The sequence below is a fragment of the Halictus rubicundus genome, unplaced genomic scaffold (assembly GCF_050948215.1).
Source record: "Halictus rubicundus isolate RS-2024b unplaced genomic scaffold, iyHalRubi1_principal scaffold0047, whole genome shotgun sequence".
In the NCBI taxonomy this organism is placed as follows: Eukaryota; Metazoa; Arthropoda; class Insecta; order Hymenoptera; family Halictidae; genus Halictus; species Halictus rubicundus.
Window position 1 is genome coordinate 438,683 of NW_027488588.1, and position 24,177 is coordinate 462,859.

Sequence of the window (24,177 nt, forward strand, 5' to 3'; positions counted from 1 at the left end):
AAATGTAAATAACCGTTACCTCTATATCATAAATTTTCATTGAATCTTGTACATAAGCGTATTCTTCTCATTTCATTTTATTTTAAATTACATAAAATTATTATTATTTAAATTAAGTAGTATTTTTTTATGGAGAGGAATTATTTTTTATTATTTTTAATTTAAATTGAATTATATTTCATTTAAAATTTATTTTATATTCAATCTATGTGTAAAATGTATTATTTATTATTTATTATTAATGTATTATTTATTTTTTAATTTATTTATTTATTTCTATCGTGCCCAAGAACAATTAAAAAGACTTTCTATCGAAAATTTTTTCGAAATAGAGCTTTCCTAGGGTTTTACCCGTTTTCGGCCTTTTCAGACCACTGTGCGCCGCGGTAATTAGCACCGCGTCACGCTGGTACCTGCACCACCTTCCTTAGCTACTAATAAAGCAATAAACGATACATAACCCAGTGGTAGTGTTTAGTGAGAACGAACAGGTCGATATACACATATAATATGTATCAATATACCATTTCTTTTCTTGAGACTGTCTCTACTTTCTGAATCCTATATGTATTGTATATTACTTTTTAATAAATATATTAAATACATAAAATGGTACTATTTATTACATCCTGTGTTTCATATTAGGTACTGATCTTTTAATTGCAAACAATTAATAAAAATGTGATTATTAATAATCACTGTATTATTTTGTGGAATTAGCTATTACTTCAAACAGAATATTTTATCTCTGTTTAAATACAATGCTTTCTGTTTCTATACTCATTTTAAGCAGAATAAATGCTTTTTCAATTTATATAAATAAACTTTTATTTATTGATAGTAAACAAAATAATAATTGTTGTTGAAAATTTAAATACCTATTTAGCGCTATTTATATCTTGAAATTGATTCATATAAACTGTTGTTGGCTTCTTTGAACCATTTGTTATCAAATACAATTTTCAAAGAGGACGGAAAAATATTCAAAAGATTGTCAAAAAATATTTTAATGACAGTTGTTATGCGAGGTTCTATATTCGTTACAAGTTGCGGCATGTCTGTTATTATCGATAATTATTATCGATATTGTTACAATTGATAAACAATTACTTCAAAACTGATAACAATAATGGTAAGAGATCAACTAAATCTGAACTCCTGTATGCTTTTACGATTAAACGATAAGTCAGATCAGCAATAAACAGAATTCTATACAGATTTATTGTTTATAATTAATAAGTTCTTGCACAACTTATGAAAATATTTGGAAAAAAGAACTAATAATTGTATATGTAATGTTAACATATAATAACAGACACGCTGCAACTTGTAACGAATATGGAACCTCGCATAACAGCTGTCATTAAAATTTTTGTTGACAATCTTTTGAATATTTTTCCGTTCTTTTGAAAATTGTATTGGATAAAAAGAACGTTCAAAGGAGCCAACAACAGTTCATATATATCAATTTCAAGATAAAAATAGCGCTAAATAGGTATTTCAATTTTTAACAACAATTATTATTATGTTTACTATCAATAAATAAATGTTTATTTATATAAATTGAAAAAGCATTTATTTAGCTTTAAAATGGGTATAGAAACAGAAAGCATTGTACTTAAACAGAGATGAAATATTCAGGTTGAATTAATCATGTAATATCTCGTTTCGTTTACTTTTCCAGAATTCCGACTGTAACTTGGAAAATAGCCGAAATACGCGCTGTGCATTACACGGCAGTAACAGTAAATTGGCAACTATGCGACGAATATTCTCCGATGTGGTTTGGCAACTACGCCTTCGATACCTGTGATTCAATATAATTCCTAAACTCACCGCTCTAAATCGTAGAGGGCATACCAAAACCTCTGATTTTTTGAACGGTCGATATTTCAGAACATCGGACACGAAGTCCCATAAGATGATAGGTCTATCCTTATACCTCGTCTGTGCTTTAATCATTTCTTACGTAAAATATTTGTACGAATTTTTCGTCTTTGATATTAGTTTTACTTTTAATATTTTAAATCTTAAAAAGCAACACTAAAAAAAAAATATCTGTATAATTTGAATACGTTTGGCGGAGAATGTAACATTTGATAATCGATATGGTTCCGTGATGATTCATCTTCTCACAGACGAGAATTTCCTTCGTGGTCTTCTGCACCGACGAGATACCGTCGTTGACCTTCTGTTTCTTACTCCAGCCAAAATCTATCCTAGAGGGCGGTAGAAAACACCGTGTTTTTCGAGCGACACATTCTCCCGTAAGGCTGGCAGTCTTTATATATATCTCGTCGGTGGATCAGTGATAGTTCCACGTTCTTAGTTCCACAACTGACGAGAGTATCTCGACGTTGGGGCACCGACGAGATATATATAAAGACTGCCAGCCCCTGTGTTAAACTGCGAGTCTCAAAATGGGTCCCAGGTGGGTACTGGGAATGGTCGGTAACGGCCCCAATGTCGAGATACTCTCGTCGGTTGTGGAACTAAGAATGTGGAACTATCATTGATCTCAAATACCAACATCGCTAAACATGCCGCGCTCGCTACCTAAATAGAACATTTGCTCGTGAATTACGGAAAAAACGCCAGTGACAGAGACAATAAATAAACGAAATTAATTATCTTTTATTGTATAATTTCATTACACTCTTATTGCCTTCTTATTTTCCATATTGTTCACCAGTGTAATCATTATTTTATAATCGATAATTTATAGGTGTAATTAATTAATTTGGAACTTCTTGCGATATTTATAAAATAATGATTATTCAACAAAATATATTCTGTAATACTTAGTTCTAGAATAAAAAAAAGAATAAATACAATATTCAAGTAATGACAAAATTCAATCGTTCTTATTGTGATCCGTAGTAAAAAGCAGAAAATTAATTTTTTTACTTATTTAACCGATAATACCACTTCTAATGCTGGACTGCAATTATTCAAGTAGAGGTAGTAACGAAATAAAAGTGTTATGTAATGAAACTAATTTTCGACGGCTCTTATCCATATAAAGCTATTTGGTGGCAGTATTATTGCTATTTGTACAAACACACAGATACACAGATTCTTATATTTTGCAATGCACGTTGTTTTTTTCTTCGTCAACCGATTTCGATGAAATTTTCAGTTTGTGTATCACTAACATAGAGGTAGAGATAAAAGTTTTGAAAAGTTTCTAAGACATTTTAAGTTTTAATTATAATTGTATTGTTTGCTATTTTTTATACCTTACAGAATTGTTTCTTTACATTTTATATTTTTTATATTTTATAAACAATAAACTTTATGTATAATCATTAATTGTATTGTTAAATTTAATTTTCTGTGAGTAATTGTCAATACATATACATTAGTAACCACATCATCTGTTTGGGGGGAGGACTCGCCGCGTCTCTTTTATTTCATGTGCTGTCCTTCTTTGCGTCCGAAACTTCCGTCGTTCATTACACAAGTAAATATCATCGGAATTTTGTCATATTTGTTACCGTTTTCCTTAGAAAAATGCCACGAGTATGTTGGTGAAAGTCCGATAGAAAAATAATTAATAATGAAAAAGTTTATTTTTTTATTTAAAGGCCCGAGCTCACGCCAGTCTTTCATCTTTTCCGAACGCTTCGACTCTCCGCGGCTCTTTCTTTCCCATACGCGGTCCTTCTTCGCGTCCGAAACTTCAATCGTTCATTACACAAGTAAATATCATTGGAATGATATCATATTTGGTTTCATTTTAATCAGAAAAATGCCACGAATATGTTGGTAAAAGTTAAAAAAAAAATAACGAAAAATAAAGAAGTTTTGTAATTGGATTAGTGTGGTGTTCTGGTCTCACACCGATATAGCCGACAATGTGTGGCTCACTCCTCGCCGACGATGGTTCTCGAGTTTCGCTGTCCGCTTCTCCGTGCAACATTATATCGGAGACGGATATTCTCTCCATTTGAATACTAGTCATTTTGGTGTGCCATAGGTTTCTTATGGCAGAGTTGGGCAAAATATTTATCTAAATAAAAATTTCGAATAACCAATAAAAGATAAAAAAATTTTTATTCGTTACTCGAAGGTTCGAATAAAAAAAGTATCTTTATTCGACGAGTATCGAATAAATAATTTTATCCGACGAAAAAAGATAATTCTTTTTATTCGAAGCGGATTTATTCGAACTTCGAATAATTTTTTCATCTTTTATCTGTATCTTTTATTCGAAGGCTTCGAATAAAGCTTCGAATAACTTTTGCCGAGCTCCGAGCTTCAAAGACCCAGCGACGACAGACGACATACAATGTAAACGGATGGAGGATCGAGCATTATTAGCAATTTATGCTTTTATGTTTTTAATCAGAGCAATATTGTTAATACGAATGAGTTTTAGAGCTTATCCCGATCGAAATGAGTCCAAACATGACACCATTTGGACTGTCTTTAATGAAATTATAATTTGTATCGTAGCATTACGTATCAATGAAACTTGTTCGATTACACTCGAATTTGACCACATTTTCATCAGAAAAATTCCATCCATTCGCTCGTCACAATTTTATGAGCATATATTGATAAATCTAAAAGTTTAAACTTTCATTCGTGCGCGATTCTCCATCCGCTTACATTGTATGTCGTTTGTCGTCGCTGGGTCTTTGAATCTCGGTGCTCGGTAAAAGTAATTCGAAGATTTATTGGAAGCATTCGAATAGAAAATACAGATAAAAGATGAAAAAATTATTCGAAGTTCGAATAAATCCACTTCGAATAAAAAAAATTATCTTTTTTCGTCGGATAAATTTTCGTCGAATAAAATTATTTATTCGATACTCGTCGAATAAAGATACTTTTTTTATTCGAACCTTCGAATAAGGAAATAAAAATTTGTTTATCTTTTATTCGTTATTCGAAATTTTTATTTAGATAAATATTTTGGCCAACTCTGGTCGGAGAATGTAACATTTGATAATCGATATGGGTCCGTGATGATTCACCTTCTCAACGACGAGAATTTCCTTAGTGGTCTTCTGCACCGGCGAAATACCGTCGTTGACCTTCTGTTTCTTACTCCAGCCAAAATCTATCCTAGAGGGCGGTAGAAAACACCGCATTTTTCGACCGACACATTCTCCCGTAAGGCTGGCAGTCTTTATATACAGAGAGGATAGGAGAGTGCTCAGGCCCGGGGTTTCGGCGTTCCCACTTTCGTGACATCGCCGCTTTAGCATGGCACAGAACCGTGTCGTCTTTCCTGGAACAGAACCGTGTCGTCTTTTAGCATGACACAGAACCGTGTCGTCTTTCCTGGAACAGAACCGTGTCGTCTTTCCTGGAACATAACCGTGTCGTCTTTTAGCATAAAACCGAACGCACATTATTTTTTTAACCAGGATTAGAACGTACAGCTTAATTGTTGTATATGAAATATGTAACTAACATGTAAATCTTGGGTACAAAATCTCTAATTAATATAAATTAAGAATAATATTAATTGTAATGATACGTATTTTATTTCTTTCCAATTTTTAGTTGCAAACTCTAGTTGTAAAAAATGGAAAACCCGGAAAAATTCGAACAAATACAGATTTCATATCGAAGTTTAAAAGCGACCACCCTGAAAATTAATTTAATAATGAGCTATTGTCATCAACACTATCTTAAATTTTTTCATATATTTAGCTACTGTTATTATTAATTGAAAAAAATGTTCTTTCATGAATAAATATTTTTTCCACCTCAGCACCATAAGATTTTTACTAGATGACTTTAAAAACATATTAGAACTATTTTTGAATAATTTTAGTCGAAAACATTCTAGTTTACTCTTTATTTCACCGTTCTACTAATTTTTTATGGGCTGCATTGCAGCTCTGTTTAACACTCATTTACAACTCGATACCATAGTACCATCCATATTCAAGGAAGAACAATTTTTTGCGACCATCATTGAAGAAACAAAATATTTTCCACAATGCAGTACTTTAGTGCGTTTGTGACTTAGCGCCCAGAACACCTACCTGTGTTCTGTGTCCCCTCTGGAGTTTTATGGTACGCTAACAATCGCTATTGAGTCGCAAGCCAGACCGTACAAGCGAATGCATCCACAACTTCCAGAGACCTGCCTCCAAACCTAATTAAAGGAAGGCTAAACATGCAGTGTGCACGAAACTCCTCAAAAGAGGTGGATTCCAGTCGCTCGTGTCATAAACCGCATTCGATACTTCATCGACAGGGTGATCTTACATATTGCCGTAACAGTTCCTGAACACATTATCATTCATCTGAAACTGCTTTGTACGGTATTACACACGCCACATAATTTTTATTTTCTAATTTTGTCAAAGTAGTATATATAACAGAATCATACAAGTGTCTACAATTACTTGAATTCCAAAATACAGAGCGTTTCTTCCTCTGCGACTGTAAAAAAGGACTTTAAAAGAATGTTTAGATAACAGGTGGGCTGTCCTTCCAAAAGGCACCTGTGGCCGATCGAGATGAAACTTGGTGAGTATGTAAAACTCAACATTCTGAATAACTTTTTCCTATACATGTAACCGCGGCTCAGCCATAGTTTCGGAGATATTCGCGGAAAACTGCAGCTACTACTACATTGAATTTTGCCTATACGTGTACGTCCGAGGCGTGCGTATTGTGTTTCCCCGGTGCTTTTCGGAAGTACAGCCGGAGGTATAATTCAAGTTTGTTGGGGTTAGGCCGTTGATGGGACGGAATCGACACAATGATCTGTTTATGTTTTTTCCGCTAGAAATGTGATACGCACGCCTCGGACGTGCACGTATAAGAATATCTCCGAAACTATGGCCGAGCCGCGGTTACATGTATAGGAAAAAGTTGTTCAGAATGTTGAGTTTTACATACCCACCAAGTTTCATCTCGATCGGCCATCGGTGCCTTTCGGAATAATATCCAAAAATTGTTTAATACAAAGCGGGATATAATCCGGTGTAAGTTAAGAAGTAATATCATTGATCTTCTAATAAGTAATATCACTGAATAAGTTAAGAAATAATATCATTGATGGAAAAGCAAAAAATCATTTATTACATAGGAATGCAGATATCGATAGAAATACAGATATAGTAAATATGTTCCAGTGTTCAAATCCTGACGACTAACGCATTTTTTAAAAATTTTATTATGTTTTATCATTGTATATTTATATTATCAATTTAAATCGATTAAATTTCAATATAATGATAAGTACCGATTTCATTTTGATAAAACATAGCAGGCCGCCGAAAATTATCGGAAAGTAGTAAAATATATTCCATTTAAATTATATAATTAACATGGATCAGACAGGACGTCACTATCAATCAACGTTCGAAATTACGATAACATAAAAGGGAGAAAAGACCGCACTGGTTCAAGTAAAGGTAGATGAACTTATGTCACATCACACAAACGTAACAGTAACTTGTTCGGAAACCGGAAAATGAACACAGGATATTTATAAAGACTTCTTAAAATTTAATATATATATTTGATATATAAATAATAATATATAATAATAGTAAATAATTCTGTTGTTAGTAAATAAATACATGTTATTTATAATTCAAAATGCAATTTTATGCGTGAAATTTAATCGATTGAAATTAATAATATAAGTAGCAATGATAAAACATAATAAAAAAAATGCATTAGTCGGCAAGATTTGAACCCTGGTCGTTCGGCTGAAAACTTGGTACGCTACCGTCTTGCCACACCGATTCTTGCAATCTAGGAAAAATACGGCATTATATAAGAAATAATGAAACTTTAATCGTCAATATCTCGAAAACTATTGAGTATCTGCCCCTATAATGGTATATATTCGTGAACAGGAGAACGAGATCTATAAGTGTGCAAAATTTCAACAGAATCGGTGACCCGAAGGTCGTGGCCTCTCCTTTTAGCCTTGGAATCAGGCCTCTGGAAGCTGCGAATGCGTTTGCTTGTACGGTCTGATTTGCAACTCAATGTCGATTGTTAGCATGCCATAAAACTCCAGATGTGACACAGTAGGGATGTGCGGGCCGGCTCGTGAATCGGGCACTCGAATCGGGACACGTCGAGCGGTCCGAGCCTTTCGGACGGCCCATGACCCGACTTCATCGAGCGCGTTCGAAAAGAATCGGGCAAGTTCGGGCGAGCGAGTTATCGCAATACCCAAGTTTCAACTCTGCGTTCTTTTTGAAATAGATAATGGTGATAATAGTATTTCATTTGTAACTTATAACGTGATTTTTAATATATTTGATTTTTTTAATAACTACATTAGGTATATTCGGCAAGTATGTGCGTAACCTTTACTTGTATTAATATTTGAAATAATGCACGTTTCACGTGAAAAACTTAAACGACAATATTTCCGGCATTTTGACGAATTTGTTTCGAATGAACTTACTTATATAAATATGGTAAATTATAATAATTTTTTGGAGAGTGATGTTATTATTAACTTCTATATGGCTTGCTTAATATCGTGTTATTTAACTTACTGAACTATCATTAACCTTACGTAAATTGTGCAACGCCTACTGACTCCGTGAATTCATTTTCTCACGTAAGCCTCGCAGGATACTGCACAAAGATCCCTTGTTCAAGGATCTTTCCCCGAAACTTGTATCGCCTTTCTCCTGAGTGTCTGCCTGCAATGTGTGAATTGTCATTGAGTGGAGTACGGCTGGTCTGTCTTCCCGCTTCTAGACCCGTACCCAAGCCCGTAACGAATTCTTAGGGCCAAGCATGCCAATAAATAACTAAAAAATGACAGTGTCTCACTCGATCGTAAAACAGATCCAGACACGATGTCTGAGCATGGGCAATCATGATGTCTAGACAATTCTAGAAAAATATAATATAAATTCCCTACATTTCAATTTAAATAAGAGAAGCTAATTTTTAAAGTAAGTGAAATTACAATCAAAGTAAATACTTTTGTCTACACGTATAACTCCACACAATCAAATTGTACAAAAATTTTAACAGCTTATAGCTGGCAAAGATTATTCGAAGAAAATTATTCGAAGCGTTTGAATAGCAATACAGATCAAATTATATCGTGTTTAGTGTCATTTTAATCAGAAAAACTCCACAAATAGGTTGATGGAAGTGCTATAAAAAAATAATGAAAAATAAAGAAGTTTTGTAATTTGATTAGTAGTAGTTTCACACCGATATACCTGCTCTCGCCTCGGATCGCGCGGCTGTCGTTTATTGCACCGCTGGGCGACCGAGGTGGCACGAGCTTCTGGGCCTGGGCCGACGGGGCTCGAAGCCGCTTATTCAAGCTGACGAAAATTATTCGAAATTCGGAAGAATTATAGTCGTAGCCTCCGAATAACAGTACAGATAAAAATGAAAATTTAATTTGAAGCTTCGAATATAAAAAAGTATTTTTATTCGTCGGATAAATTCTCATCTAATAAAATTATTTATTCGACACTCGTCCAATAAAGATGCTTTTTTTATTCGAACCTTCAAATAACAAATAAAGATAAAGTATTTTTTATTCGAATTTTTATTTAAATAATTTTTTATCCCAAATAATGCCCATCTCTGCGAGGGCCGTTAGCACCGTGAAAGATTTACTTAATATTTAATTGAATTTAATAATTACAAAGAGTGTATCATGAACAAAGTGCATGCACTTGGAACTGTTACAGAAATATGTAAGATCACCCTTTCGATGAAGTATCGAATGAGGTTTATAACACGAGCGACTGGAATCCGCCTCTTTTGAGGAGTTTAGTACACACTGCATGTCTAGCCTTCCTTTAATTAGTTTTGGAGGCAGGTCTCTGGAAGTTGTGGATGCATTCGCTTGTATGGTCTGGCTTGCGAGTTAGCGTACCATAAAACTCCAGATGTGATACAGAACACAGGTAGGTGTGCTGGGCGCTACCAACCGTCACCAACGCACTAAAGGACTGAAATGAAGGAAACACTTTTGTTTTTTCAATGATCGTCGCAAAAAATTGTTCTTCCTTGAATATGGATGGTACCATGGTATTGAGTTGTAAAAGAGTGCAATGCAGCCCATAAAAAATTAGAAGAACGGTGAAATAAAGAGCAAACTAGAATGTTTTCGAGTGAAATTATTGAAAAATAGTTCTAATGTGTTTTTAAAGTCATCTAGTAAAAATCTTATGGTGCTGAGGTGGAAAAAATATTTATTCATGAAAGAAAATTTTTTTAATTAATAATAACAGTAGCTAAATATATGAAGAAATTTAAGATAGTGTTGATGACAATAGCTCATTATTAAATTAATTTTCAGGGTGGTCGCTTTTAAACTTCGATATGAAATCTGTATTTGTTCCAATTTTTCCGGGTTTTCCATTTTTTACAACTAGAGTTTGCAACTACAAAATTGGAAGAAAATAAAATACGTATCATTACAATTAATATTATTCTTAATTTATATTAATTAGAGATTTTGTACACAAGATTTACATGTTAGTTAGATATTTCATATAAAACAATTAAGCTGTACGTTCTAATCCTGGTTAAAAAAATAATGTGCGTTCGGTTTTATGCTAAAAGACGACACGATTCTCTTCCAGGAAAGACGACACGGTTCTGTTCCAGGAAAGACGACACGGTTCTGTGTCATGCTAAAAGACGACACGGTTCTGTTCTAGGAAAGACGACACGGTTCTGTGCCATGCTAAGGCTGAGCAGATGTCAGCACTATATCGGGAACGCCGAAAACCCGGGCGTGAGCACTCTCCTATCCTCTCTGTTATATACTGTTATATATATCTCGTCGGTGGTTATGTAAGCGATGACTATATGTTCAAATTATATTTTTTTATTTGATGTCATAAAAAATATAATATTAATTATTACAAATATAACATGTAGCCATGAGTAAGGATTTAATCAGGATATGCTGGATAAAAGAATTTATTTTTGGGTTAGGAACAGGGGTACAGGAAAGTGAGGTATATGTATAAATTCATTCAATTGCTCGCATTATAAATCACAATCATGCAAACTTTCTCTCATCACACGTATACTCTAGCTAGGTTCCGTGGTATTTTCGCAACCGATCCGAAGATGCTCTGTCCTCTCTCGCTCGACAAGGCGTCCAGGTATTATCGCCGTACTCTCCTTGTCGAGACGAGCGGCCAGGAACACTCTTCCGTTCCCTCTCGGCAGGCGTCCAGGTATTGTCGCCGTACTCTCCTGCCGAGCCCTGGGCGGCCAGGAGTTGACCCGTTCTCTCTCGTTCGACAGGCGTCCAGGTATTATCGCCGTACTCTCCATGTCGAACGAGCGACCAGGAACAGACTCCCGTCCTCTCCCGTTCTCCCGACAGGCGTCCAGGTATTATCGCCGTACTCTCCTGCCGGGGTGCTAATGCTAACCAAGAGCGGCCGTGGTCCTTACCTCGTCCTCTCTCTCGGAATAGCAAATAGGCCGAGTCCCTCCGTGATCCCTCTATTTATATAAATTCGTTGCTATCCGCGAACGTGAAATCAACACCCGGTCGTTAAGCGTGATTCGACTTTTCGAGCGCTCCCCTCGCGTCGCTTCCCCGCGTGATTGCCAACAAACTCCCTTCGCGAAACTTCTAGAAGCTTGTCGTTCCGCGTTTTGTTTTACTTTTCCGTCTCGAATTTTCTATACATGCTACAAACATTAAATAAATAAAGATACCACATTTTCAAATTATAGAAATACAATTTTCATACATTTATTTTATACATTTTATTTATACATTTCTCCATACGTATAATTATTATTCGTATTTCTATAATTTTTTAACACTATTGATGCGCATCCATTTTGAATATATTTTGTAACTGAATTTGAAAAAGAAATTAAATTGAAATTTACTATATATTTTCATGTATATTTCATTTAAACAACATAAATTTTAGCTTTAAAGAATCATGTAAAATATCAATTAATATTAATTATGAAATTCGAAAGAGTTAAGAATTAATTAATCAATAATTATGTAGTTCATCGTTTTTTGCGAGATGTCAATCTATGTGACTCAGAATGTAGTTGTGTTATTTTCTTTCACGTTTGTAGTGAGAAAATAAACGACGAACGCAATATGTAGTACGACACGTGCGAACACAACTGCATTCATCGAGCTCGATCAGACTCGTCCAGTCGTGATGCCAGAATCATGGGACGCCGCGGCGCGGCGCGCCGTCCCACGTGGCGGGGGTGGGGGCAAACCCTTTCGCCGGCTTGGCCCCACTCATTGTCAGACGTATCGTCGTCACATTACCAAAATATCGAGCGCCTGAACCGCAATCGATTCCCGGTTCGGCGAGACGCACATTTTGCTACAAATTTAAAACTAAAAAAGATATCAATGCGATATTTGGACTAGAAATTTTTTTTAAATCGGGTTTGATGTCGTATACTGAAATATGTTCTATATTTCTGAAATAATTTTTTTTGTTGATTTTTAAGATAAAGCCGGATAAGATGGTCAAAAGTGCCTCCAAACCAAATTAATTTTTAGTCGCACCATGCTCAACAAAAAATTACGAAAAAATTCATGAATATTCTATCTAATATCATACACGACTGAGATTTTTTTCATAATTTTTGGTTTGCAAAATCGTTTTTTCGAAAAAAATTCATATTAATAATCACGATGAGACACAAATAACATAATAACATAAACGTGGTCAACTGAAAACTTCGATATAAAATCGTCAATTTTATGCTTTCGGATTTGTTTAAAAATCGATTTTGTTCAACCTGGAGCCTCACGCGAAATCTAGGGATATCAACTGAATTTCATTAATTCGCAAGGTGGTCGAGAGATGCTCTAGGAATTCCTTCCTTAGTGGGAGAATCGGTAGAATAGACGGTATTTGTTGAAGAAAGTTGAGATTTGTATTAAATAGCTCGATTGAGCAGTCTAAATATATTCTCAATAAAAAACGATACAAAGAACGCACGGGAGGTTTTCGCCTTCGCGATAACAAAGCGGTACACGCACGCGGTGGTTACGCAGTCTCAAATAACGCACCGCAAGTGTTACGAAAATCTCTATCGGAATCGAGAGTGACGGAGAAACGAGACAGAATGCACGGAATCGAAAATGACCGAAAGCTAAGTTATGCGCCTCGCTTGGCCTAACGCGTGCGGTTCGATCTACGTCTAATACACGACTCGTCTTCGCGGTAACGCGCGAGCACACGCGTCGCCGGCGAAATGACGTCACACGTCACCGGTACGGCTACCGAATTTGTCCGTTTCGTCGAATTCAAAACGTCTCCAACGGCAGAACGTACACGGAGCACACCAAAACAAACAGTTTTCAGTTCCCCAAGGATTCCGTGTCAAACCCGTTACGTCCGTGCCCTACACTACATACACAGTGTGTCTAACAGATTTTGCAACCAAAAATTATGAAAAAAATCTTAGTCGTGTATGATATTAGGTAGAATATTGATGAATTTTTTTATAATTTTTTGTTGAGCATGGTGCGACTAAAAATAAATTTGGTTTGGGAGCACTTTTCATCATCTTATCTGGCTATATCTTAAAAATGGACAAAAAAAAATTACTTAAAAAATATAGAACTTATTTCTGTATACACCATTAAACCCGATTTTTAAAAAGAATTAGTCCTAATTTCGCATTGATATTTTCTTTTAGTTTAAAAGTTGTAGCAAAATGTGCGCTTCGCCGAACCGGGAATCGATTGCGCTAATCGGTGGAACGCGTCGAATAGTCGAGCAGGCAGCTCAGACGACGTTACGAGTCGGCGGAGACCGGAAACCGTTTTCCATAAGAGTTTTCAATATTAATTTAGTCTTCGTTATTCTCCGATTTATAGCGAATTTAGATTCGTTTTTATCAGAAAAACATCTCCAATCGGCTCATAATATTTTCATTACGATATTTTTAATAATAAGACAGTTGAGTTCTGGTTGTTCATTATTAATAGGCAATGTGTTACAATGTTGCCTTTCGTCTTCCGATCGTGGTCTTGAGAATTTCAGTGGCTCATTGTCAGTCAGGCAAGCAGCTACCGGACACAACAATGCAAGCTCATAAGCATTGCTTACTAATAAAAATCTAATTTTTGTAATAATTTATTGTCATGTTATGAAAATATGAACAATAAATTGTAAATATTTTTCTGGTAAAAATGAGTCCAAACACGCCATAAATAGAATGAAAAGGAAGTTAAGGAAGTGTGTAGGAATAAAGTGTAAATAAATATACATAATTACGCGGAATATTTACCAAAAAAGTAACATTAATAATGATATATTTAAATACTAGCAAAAATACATAATAATGTTTTTAATACGAATTCCTCCGCATGTGGATGAATTTGTGCTTCTTGATGCTCCCTACATATACGTACATGTACATTATATATGTATATGCGCAGATGATCTCCTAGAAAGAATACATTACAATTAGACATAAAAACATACTTTTACATATGTAACAAATTCTACTAGTTATTGGGCTTTAAAAATCAAGCCACGTTACTATTAAAACCAGATATACCATTATACGTATAATGCAATTGTAATAGCATGCCACTCTTTCATCTTAGTTCTTCTATTACTTCCCAATGCAGTGATGTAGTACATGCAGTGGTCAAAGTAATAAAATTAACAGGATGGGCCACGTGAAGGCGTGAAAGAAGGTCTTATCCATCCCAGAGTACATTAAATGTTTACCAACATCAGCATACGTGTACAAACGTATACACCACAATAAAATATACGAAGTTATATATTTACACATTTTATTAAGTAAAAGAACATTCAGTGTACTGCGAATCGTGAAAAAAAGAATAAATCAAGCAAAAAAATCGTTAAGAATATAATACAAAGTCTTTGCATGATAATAAAACATACAAAACAAAACTACTACAATCACCATATTCCTCGAGCCAAAGCAACTACAAATGTATTCCAAATATTACAATGCAGCTGTATATATTTCTTAATTGCTTCTATAAAAAAATCATTTACAAAATGTTTATTAACCTAGTTTCCAGAATTTCATATACACGACGTATACGCAAATCTCTATGCATGAAATTCCGAAAATATGATTAATAACTGATTTTAATGAATTTATTATAGACACACTTAAAAAGTATATTGAAATACCAACAGGATTATCGATAAAAATGAAAAAATTTAAACATGTCTGAAATGCGATAATTTGGAAAATGTTTTCGCGGAATTTTTTATACATCTACATTTCTTGCCGAGCCACACTGTATCCTTATGAATTTTTACTGTTAATGTAAAATGTACAATGTCTTTCTTATGTTCAGCGCATTCGTCTTGGTTAAAGCAGTTTGGATATTTCTGTTCCACAGAACGTGAAATTATCGAATATATCGATAGTTTATCTAATATGAATGCCTCGCTGCGTATGGATGGGTAAACCATGTCAAAAGTTTTATTTATAATTTTAAAAATGGCCGAAAATGTACACTCGGGACACAAAGATGCCCAAATTCAATGTTATCGTGTACAATATATGCTCTAAAGGATAACAGTAGTTGCTCGTCTCGTGTGAACGTTGCATTATTCTCCAAAATCATATCGTAACACCTACGACATCCCGATTTTTCAATACATTTTTTAGCGATATACCCTGCAAAGTATTCAATCGCACACGATTCTAGCTAGCACACCGATGTTGACAGTTCTTCAATATTATCGATTTCAATATTGTCATCAAAACTATCATCATCTGTGTTCTCTTGGATAGCAGACAATGAAGCATCTGATTCCAACGTGGCTGATTCACATTGTGCTATCATATCCCCCGGCATTAACGGTGCATCGTCATCAGGCATGCAGTTACCACTATGTATACTACGATTCAAATTCAATAATATATTTTTTTGAATTGCAAGACGCACCGCTTTTACCGAAGGATTGCGATCATAGATGCCACCGTGCATTCGAAGAACGGAAAAAAATTTTCAATGCAATCGCTGTTTAAGCGTGATGTTATAAGGAACATACTGCCTTCTTCTTTTAAATCGTTCCACAACTGCAAGGTGGCATTTATAGGTTGCCGTAATCCCAAAAGACATGGATGTGTTTTACGACCGTTAGAAGAAAGTACAAACCAATTGCTCATGTTGGTAACATGCGCAATTAAATGTTGATCAATGTTATTAAAACACGAAATAGCACGCTTCTTGGGATTTGGATCACTGGTAGATCGACTGTTTAAATTACCAAACAAATCATTAAGCGTTTCAAAGAAACTAGCTGTGTGTTGTACAGTATTTGTATTAATGCTACCAGTGAGTGAAGCGGTAAACATAGCAGCTGACACTCTTTTGCTAAAAACTTGAAGAGCAAGCTTACACTTCATTTTATCAAAAGAATTTGGAAAAAAATGTTTATCGGATAATTTGTAAGCTGCTCGCGTACTTTTATCTTTCTCCAAATTCCAGAGAAGTACTACATCGCGCCACGAAACTATACAGTCATTAATAGAAAAATCATAATTTGATAAATTATTCCTAATGCTCTTGAATAAATAAATAAATAATCAAAAATGTAATAAATTTTTTGACCATTTCTTATAAAAAATGGCTTTTCAACAGAAACACGTTCATCTGCTACGCTTTGATAACTACTTCCCTGATCGGAAACAACTGCTCTGACTTTCAAACCTGTCTCATGCAATGCATCTAATATTTCATCTAAAATAATTGATAAATCATGTTTTTTAACACCAGTTTTTGATACAAAGAAAGCCAAAGGTTGTTTCCAATTAGTGAACAGCCCGCGTATCATAAATACAAGAACCTGTGTACCCACAGCTACATTTCTACCCAAAAATCCTAATTCTTCGAAACCTTCAATGACCTGCCGTTTTGGGTGGAAATCGAGACACTTTTTGATGGCCATTTCATCAAATACAAGGGTGGAATTACGATCTGCAATTTCCATGTAAGAAGATTTTAATTTTATCGCGTTAAATAAATTTGGACAAATTCCTGGCCAAATGTCGATTTTCCCGAACCATCGACTAATTGTGGATGGACTTGGCAAATGAAAACCAAAAATTTCACGCATTTTATGGTACAAAACGGGAGAAGTGTAGTGCATTGTAATGCATAATTGTTGCTCCTTTTTCGAAAAAATTCGCCACGATTTGAGTTTAAACAATATGAGGATGACAAATGTCAATAAGTACCCGGAAATTCTTTTAGAAATTGCGTTCTTCAAACATGTATCATCGATATTGCCTGAAGAAAGCTTATCTTGCAACCGATTTATTGCCTTACACTTTGCCCGCAATTCCAAGCGAAGAGCCTTATATTTTTTCTTCTCTTGCTCTAATTGCACCTGGGTTTCCATTAGCTGCTGTTCCAAACCATTACAACTTTGTATTGATGACATGTCATCCGGTATAGACATAGTGTCTGACTCAGTACTAAAACTATTATTATTCATATCGGACGAATGAAAAATTTCCGGTACGGCATCTTTGCGCAGTCTACCCGACGCGTAAAAAGAATGATTAGAAAAATGTTGACTGCACACACATTGATTTTGTAATTTTTTATCAGACATTTCCACCCAATCATCTACGCCACAGTTAATCAGCCACGTTATGCACCTATCACTATCTCTCGTTGGAAATGAATGAAAAGAAATATTGTTCGTTGTAGTACGGTTTGTTAAACCACAAAAGGGATAGGCACACTTTTTATAGTGAGTTTTCCGTTCATTCCGCTTCATTGTATGCGAGAAATAGGATAGCAAAGTGATTAGAGAGAAAATAAGCAGATTACGGAACACTAGCTTTCTATAATAGTAAATGCGATATTTACTAAGCGCATGCAATATAAAATAATATATATGTATGTATATGATTTACCTGAATATAAGCTTGCCCATGTAGAAACGTCTCCTTCGATGCACTCGCGTAACAGGCGTAACGAAATTAAAAGGACACAACATTCTTTTGTTTCATTCTAGAACGAAACTTGTTTCAGATTAGAACGTTCTAGAGATTCATGGGAATGTAGGACATTTTGTGGTTTGTTTTTACTACAATACTATGCAATACATTACAATATTATGCCGTATACTATGATTTTAACACTAAACCTATTGTGGCCGGTCAATTTGACCGCACGAGATAATATGGTATTTAAAATAACAATTTTCAAATTTCCTACAACAAATGTTTCCCCTAATTTACCACTTACGTTGATGTAATGACACTCTGCTGCTGCGTAATGGCAAGAGATGGCTCTTCGTGTTCTCTTGGACGTGTTCACGCCAGATCCGTGAATCAGTAGGGGATGGAAGAAGACTGTATCACCTGGTTCCATTTCAAGGTTGAGACACTCTGTCGACTCAGGTAGGTCCTTTAAAAAAAAAAAGAAGAGAAATAGATGAAAAAAACAAGGAAGAATAATTTCCCTTGTATTTTGAATGGCCGAACGTGATCAAATTGATACCAGGATCCCACGATAGAATTTGTTGATGGATCTCGGTCCGGATTCCGGTGGATAGTCATGTTTGTGCAAATGATCGATAGTCACAAGGTTCCATAGCAGTCCATGAAGCAACTATCAGGTCGGCTGGCCGGAAAGGGAAGTAGTACAAATCCTGGTGCGGTGGGTGTCTGAAATCAGCAAACATTCGGTTCTTATTAGGGGTATCACGTCGTCTTTTTTTTTTAGGTTAAATAAACATTGTCCCCTTGTCGTAACATGTATTTTATATATTTCTTTCAACTGAATAATAATTATATATTTATTTCTGAATTTAGAGCCTTGAAAATTGTACGTTCTCCGAGGTTTGGAGAATTAACAATTTTGAACAATGTGTATGGTAACGAAAAGAAGTGTATCAACATTACTTGGAAGTCCCGAATCCGACGTCTGGTGGCTTAGCGATCAGCATAGAGTGCATAGCCATGATGTTCGGCCCTGTAATGGCTTCGACAATATCGAGGACACTATTATGCACGATGTACTCGCGGAAAACTTCGTCCTCGGCAATGTCCTGCAATTTGTTCACCGATTTTCTGTCCTTCACATCGTGCATCACGGTTATACCAACGCGCGGAGCTTTGCCAGATACGATATCGTCGAATCTGGAAAAATAATTGCCAATGAACACCACGAGACACGACTTCCGCGATCGATATTTAATTGACGCTTTCTTGCTCAGCATCTTCCTCGATCCTACGCAACATAATTGCAAATATGAAATTTCTTAAACTTCTTTTAACTCCATATCAAAATCAAACAAAAAAAAAGAAAGCATATTAAAATCAGTTGCGCGTCGAATGTGTTAAACTGAACGCGACTACTGTACAGTGAATTCCTGATATAAATCCCATAAGCTCAACGTTTAAAGGTCCCTGAACTACCCACACCACGGTGGGTACCCAAAACTTCTTTATTCTTCATTATTTTTTCATGGGACTTCCACCAACATATTCGTGGCAGTTTTCGAATGAAAATGATACCAAATATGATATAATTCCGATAATATTTACTTGTGAATTGATGCGGAGAGTCGAAGCGTTCGGGAAAGATAAAAGACTGGCGTGAACTCAAGCCTTTAAATCAAAACTTGCACTCTTTTTATTATTAATTATCTTTTTATGATACTTTCACGAATATATTTGTGGAATTTTTCTGATTAAAATGATACCAAACACGATATTATTCGGATCATGTTTACACTAATTTTTGTTAATATAATTGTAATAGAAGGTGACTTTAATTGTTCATTACACAAGTAAATATCATCGGAATTATATCATATTTGGTTTAATTTTAATTAGAAAAATGTCACGGATATGTTGGCGAAAGTTTCATGAAAAAATAATGAAAAATAAAGAAGTTGTGTAATTGGATTAGTAGTGGTCTTCTGGTCTCACACCGATATACCCGACCGTGTTATGTTACACTCTTCGGGAGCGGCGCGGCGGCTCTCGAGCTTCGCTGTTCTTTTCTACATGCAACATTGTATCGGAGAGAGAGAGAGAGAGAGATTTTCTTTGCTTTCTTGTCCCTATCCGTCTATATGTCCCGTGTTTGGGACATTCAATGTGTAGGATCATTTATGATTCCGGCGTACACTGTGTGATGCAAATGCAACATTCGGCAAGAACCACAGATTTCGTCTAAATGTCCCTCGCCAGAATCGCGTAAGGGACTTATATCGAGAATTCACTGTATTATCACCGTAACTGTTGCAAAGGTCTCTACCGTAACTGTCCAAATTTTATCTGCACCACTGATCCCCTTGGAAGCATTTAGTCAAGCGGTAAACACGCTCTACGGTGCAGCAAAGGGTCGAATATCGGCGAGACTCACACTAATGCAAGCAAGGCAAAAGATAATAATTTTTCTAATTTTGTAATTTCTTTTATCAAACTTTTACCATCGTATTCGCCTTGTTTTTCTATTTCACATGACACCAAACACGATACAAGTACGATTCTAATTACTCGTGTAATAGGCGATCAATGTTTCAGGCGCGGAAGATGTCGGCGAATGGAAAAGAGAGAGACGCGGAGAGTCGAATCGTCGAACGGCAGTCCCTCCTTCTCTTTTAATCGCTCTCCTTCTCTACGTTCGGCACACTACAAAGAATGTAGCATCTCTACTAGAACTGTCGCTCGATAGACCCGACGATACGAAAGTTACGGGCAGACTACTGTAACACAATAACTGAAATCTGGGGCTCAAATACGGGCATACAGGGTCAATAAGTATGGGGATTGATTTTTTCCTGCCAACGGGAAGCTGTGGAAACCCGCTGGTAACTCTGTATTGATGCAGCAGGGCCATATTTTGAAGATTATCAACCCAATGTAAATATATCTTCAATAATTTTTTTTATGGCTTCAGTCCCGATACTCATTGGACAGATATTAATCATTAGCTTGCCTTTTGTGACATTTATCCAGGATCTCTTGCGGCACAAGACGGGGAAACACCAAATATCCATTCTTCTCGTAAAACGCTCGTTGTTGCAACGACAGAGACTTATTCTCCCTCGTGAAACGCATGCTGTTGGACATTTTCAGCGATACGCGTCTGCCTGTTAACACACATTTTGACAAATCAAAAGAAATTTTCAACATAGACACGTTTGCAACACATGAAATAATCTTCATCTGTATGCATTTATGGCACATGGATATTTGTTCCTATCGACAAATGCAGAAAATGTATATTTTGTATAAATATATCTATGCATCATTAAATATACATATGCATTTTTTTCAAGTTTGAATATGTTGTAGTTTTTAGTAATCTATGAACTATGTTTAGTATCTATGAACTGTGTAGTTTTTAGTAATTTATATTGTAGATTTCGTTGATTTTACAGACAAGTAAAAGAAAGTGTCACTCTTTTTTCATTAAATTATATGACTAGAACTAACAAACCTATAAAAATAAGTTTTTAGGACCGCATAGTGATAACTAGACTGCGGATCTTTATGCATTTATGGCTTATGAAAATATTTAAAAAATGCTATAAAATAAAATTCGATAGAATTTAGCATGATTTTCATTTGTTTTGGATTTACAGAGGCTGTTCCCATAAAAATTAGTTTTTTATTTCATTTCATTTTCTGGAAATTTGTCTGCAAAAATTGGAAATTGCATAAACATCCGCAGTCTAGTGATAACATAAGAGTGTGTACTAAAAATGTTGTCATTTGAAAAAAATGTTTCTTTCACCATTTATTTTGCAACTGTTTTAAACAAATGCGATGTTTTCATGGCAGGAATATTCTTAAAAATTGAGGATTTGATTCTGAAAAAAGGACGATATAGCCCAAAGTGTCTCCTTGGCAATTCTTTTTTTAAGAATTCAAATTATTTGAAGTGAATGCTGCACTTATGTTACCTCGTTCGGCCGCAGTTTCTACCGCCACCCGTCGGAGGCTGCATATCATGGTGCAGCGTTCATTTCAATAACTTTCATTTCGTCAATTTTAAACTGTCCGATGTTTTGAAAAAGGTCCTCGTATTCTTCAAATTTTGAAAAATGTTCCTGCCACGAAAACATTGCATTTGTCTAAAACAATTGCAAAATAAATGGTGAAGAAAACATTTTTTTTATTTCAAATGACAACATTTTTAACGTACAGTACACTCTAAGACTGTGTGTGCATTTGAGAGTAAAACTGTCGCGAGTTGCTCTCCAGAGTCAAATTCGTCAGTGTTTTATTATGCACGAAAGGAATAGCCCTCTCCGGTAGCAAATACTTCCGATGCAGACATGTATATATATGCTTCCGTTTTATATATATATATATTGTTAATATTATCTAACACAAACTGTTATGTTTTGTTTATCACATTCACCATATAATTATTATTACCTAAGCCTTATCATTCAATTGAAAAATAGGTTGTATTATCACGTTTTATGTAAAACTAACGAAGTGTGTTTACACTTTTGCTCGTCACTGTAATAGTTTTAACCCTTTGCACTCGAAGCCATTTTAACTCGAAAATCAAACATTTTTTCTGACTTGGAATATTTCCATTCTATGTACACAAGAGCCGTCGGACCAATACACCCAGTGGAACTGAAATTTTTCTTTTTCAGTAGGACTTTGAAATTATGATTTTTCTTTTTCATTTTATAATATACAAACAAATTTAATACTGTAAACGATACTTTTAATGGCGCCTCAGAGTCGCCGCTCGAGTGCTAAGGGTTAAATTTAATTTCCGTTTATACACTGTTTTAGGTTCACTTAATATACGTACATATCTCCATTTATCGTTACGATAAAAAATACAATTACGACTACCATTTTTAAATTTCAAAGCTTCGTTTTTTTCGAAATTTTATCGTTTTAAATCCCTTCCATTAAAAGAATCCTTAATGTTCTTAACACTCGTTGGTGTCAGTGGAATCTATATATGTTTCAATATAATATACATATTCCTTTATGATCCAGTTACTCCGTTTAAATCACGTTGAAAGTTGAGAAACGAAATATTAACAAAATCTCATTTGACAGAGGTTGACAATCTGTATTTGACAGAGTTTCCCGGTGAATCCTGGAAAGCAGTTGCAACTGAAGCTGTTTTCTCCGTCGATGCAGGTGCCGCTGTGGCAGGGGTTCGATTGGCAGTCGTTGATGTTCGAGATTAAGCAGTTCCCGACAAAAAGTGCGGTTTATCGATCGGACCAGGTGAAACTTGTAACGGTACCAAACATTTTTCGGTCCTCCAGTCCCAATCATCCCGATCGCTTCTTTCCGTGTTATAAGCGTAACTCGGAAAATTACAAACATTCTCAGGGGCGAATGAAGTCGTCAAAGAGGCGGCTACCGTAATTAGCCTTAATTAGACGCATACAGAAGAGGAGCGCGGAGGAAGAACAAAACTGGTTCGGATGGTGGCACAGCTAATTGCATCTTTGATCGATCGATTCCTTGCGCTTTTTTCCCACCGTATTCTCATCTTCGTTGCACAGTGATCCGGGGATGGCGATAATAGCGCCAATTATCGGGAGTAATTAGACTCCACGGATCGCTATCTGTGCAAAAAAATTGCCAGACCAGGTGGTCCCAATGATCGCCGACATTGCTAACAAGAAACCTGAAGCTTTTCGCTGTTTTGAAGATCCACTTCTTCGAGAAAATAATTGAGCGTTCGAATGAATGAGTTATTACGCGGAGAGTTTTAATTTTACTGAAATTCTCAACTATTCATTTCTGTCTCTGTTCATCATTGACTGTTTCGACTAGCATTTATATCTATAAATTGGTGAACATATTACTAAAGAAACAAAGGGTATCACGGATTTATGCGAGTGACTGGAAGCGGCGTCTCGTTAAAAAGCCGCTAATCGAGTTTTACCGATCTTCGAGCGCGCTCTACGAATGCAGCAGGAGGTTTTAGGATCTCCTCATAGTGTCGAGATCATAATCTAGCTTCCAGACTGGAGCCAGACGAATCGCAGCCGTGCCGGTGGAGAAAGACAGGAAAGAGGAAGACGAGTTATCGGCGAAGGTGGTCTAATTAAATGACTACTATCCCGGCGAAATAAATTGCATTAATTACGATCGAATTAAATTATTCATTGAAAAGGTGGTCTCCGAGGAAACGGGTCAACTAAATGCGGAGTTTATCTTCTGGGAACCGCGGAGAAGTTCTCTCTGAAGTCGGCCCCGACGACCGGTGTCCTG

General features: G+C 35.6%; 1 protein-coding gene across 1 annotated transcript; it reads right to left on the reverse strand.

Annotated features, from left to right (window-relative positions):
- Positions 1-474: 474 nt before the first annotated feature.
- Positions 475-21,055, reverse strand: LOC143363437 (phytanoyl-CoA dioxygenase, peroxisomal-like). Its single transcript, XM_076804016.1, is given in 6 exon segments — positions 475-561; positions 18,080-18,361; positions 18,455-18,536; positions 18,538-18,621; positions 18,859-19,095; positions 20,906-21,055. Coding segments are annotated over 6 exon segments (906 nt in total). The 5' UTR covers positions 21,040-21,055.
- Positions 21,056-24,177: the final 3,122 nt, after the last annotated feature.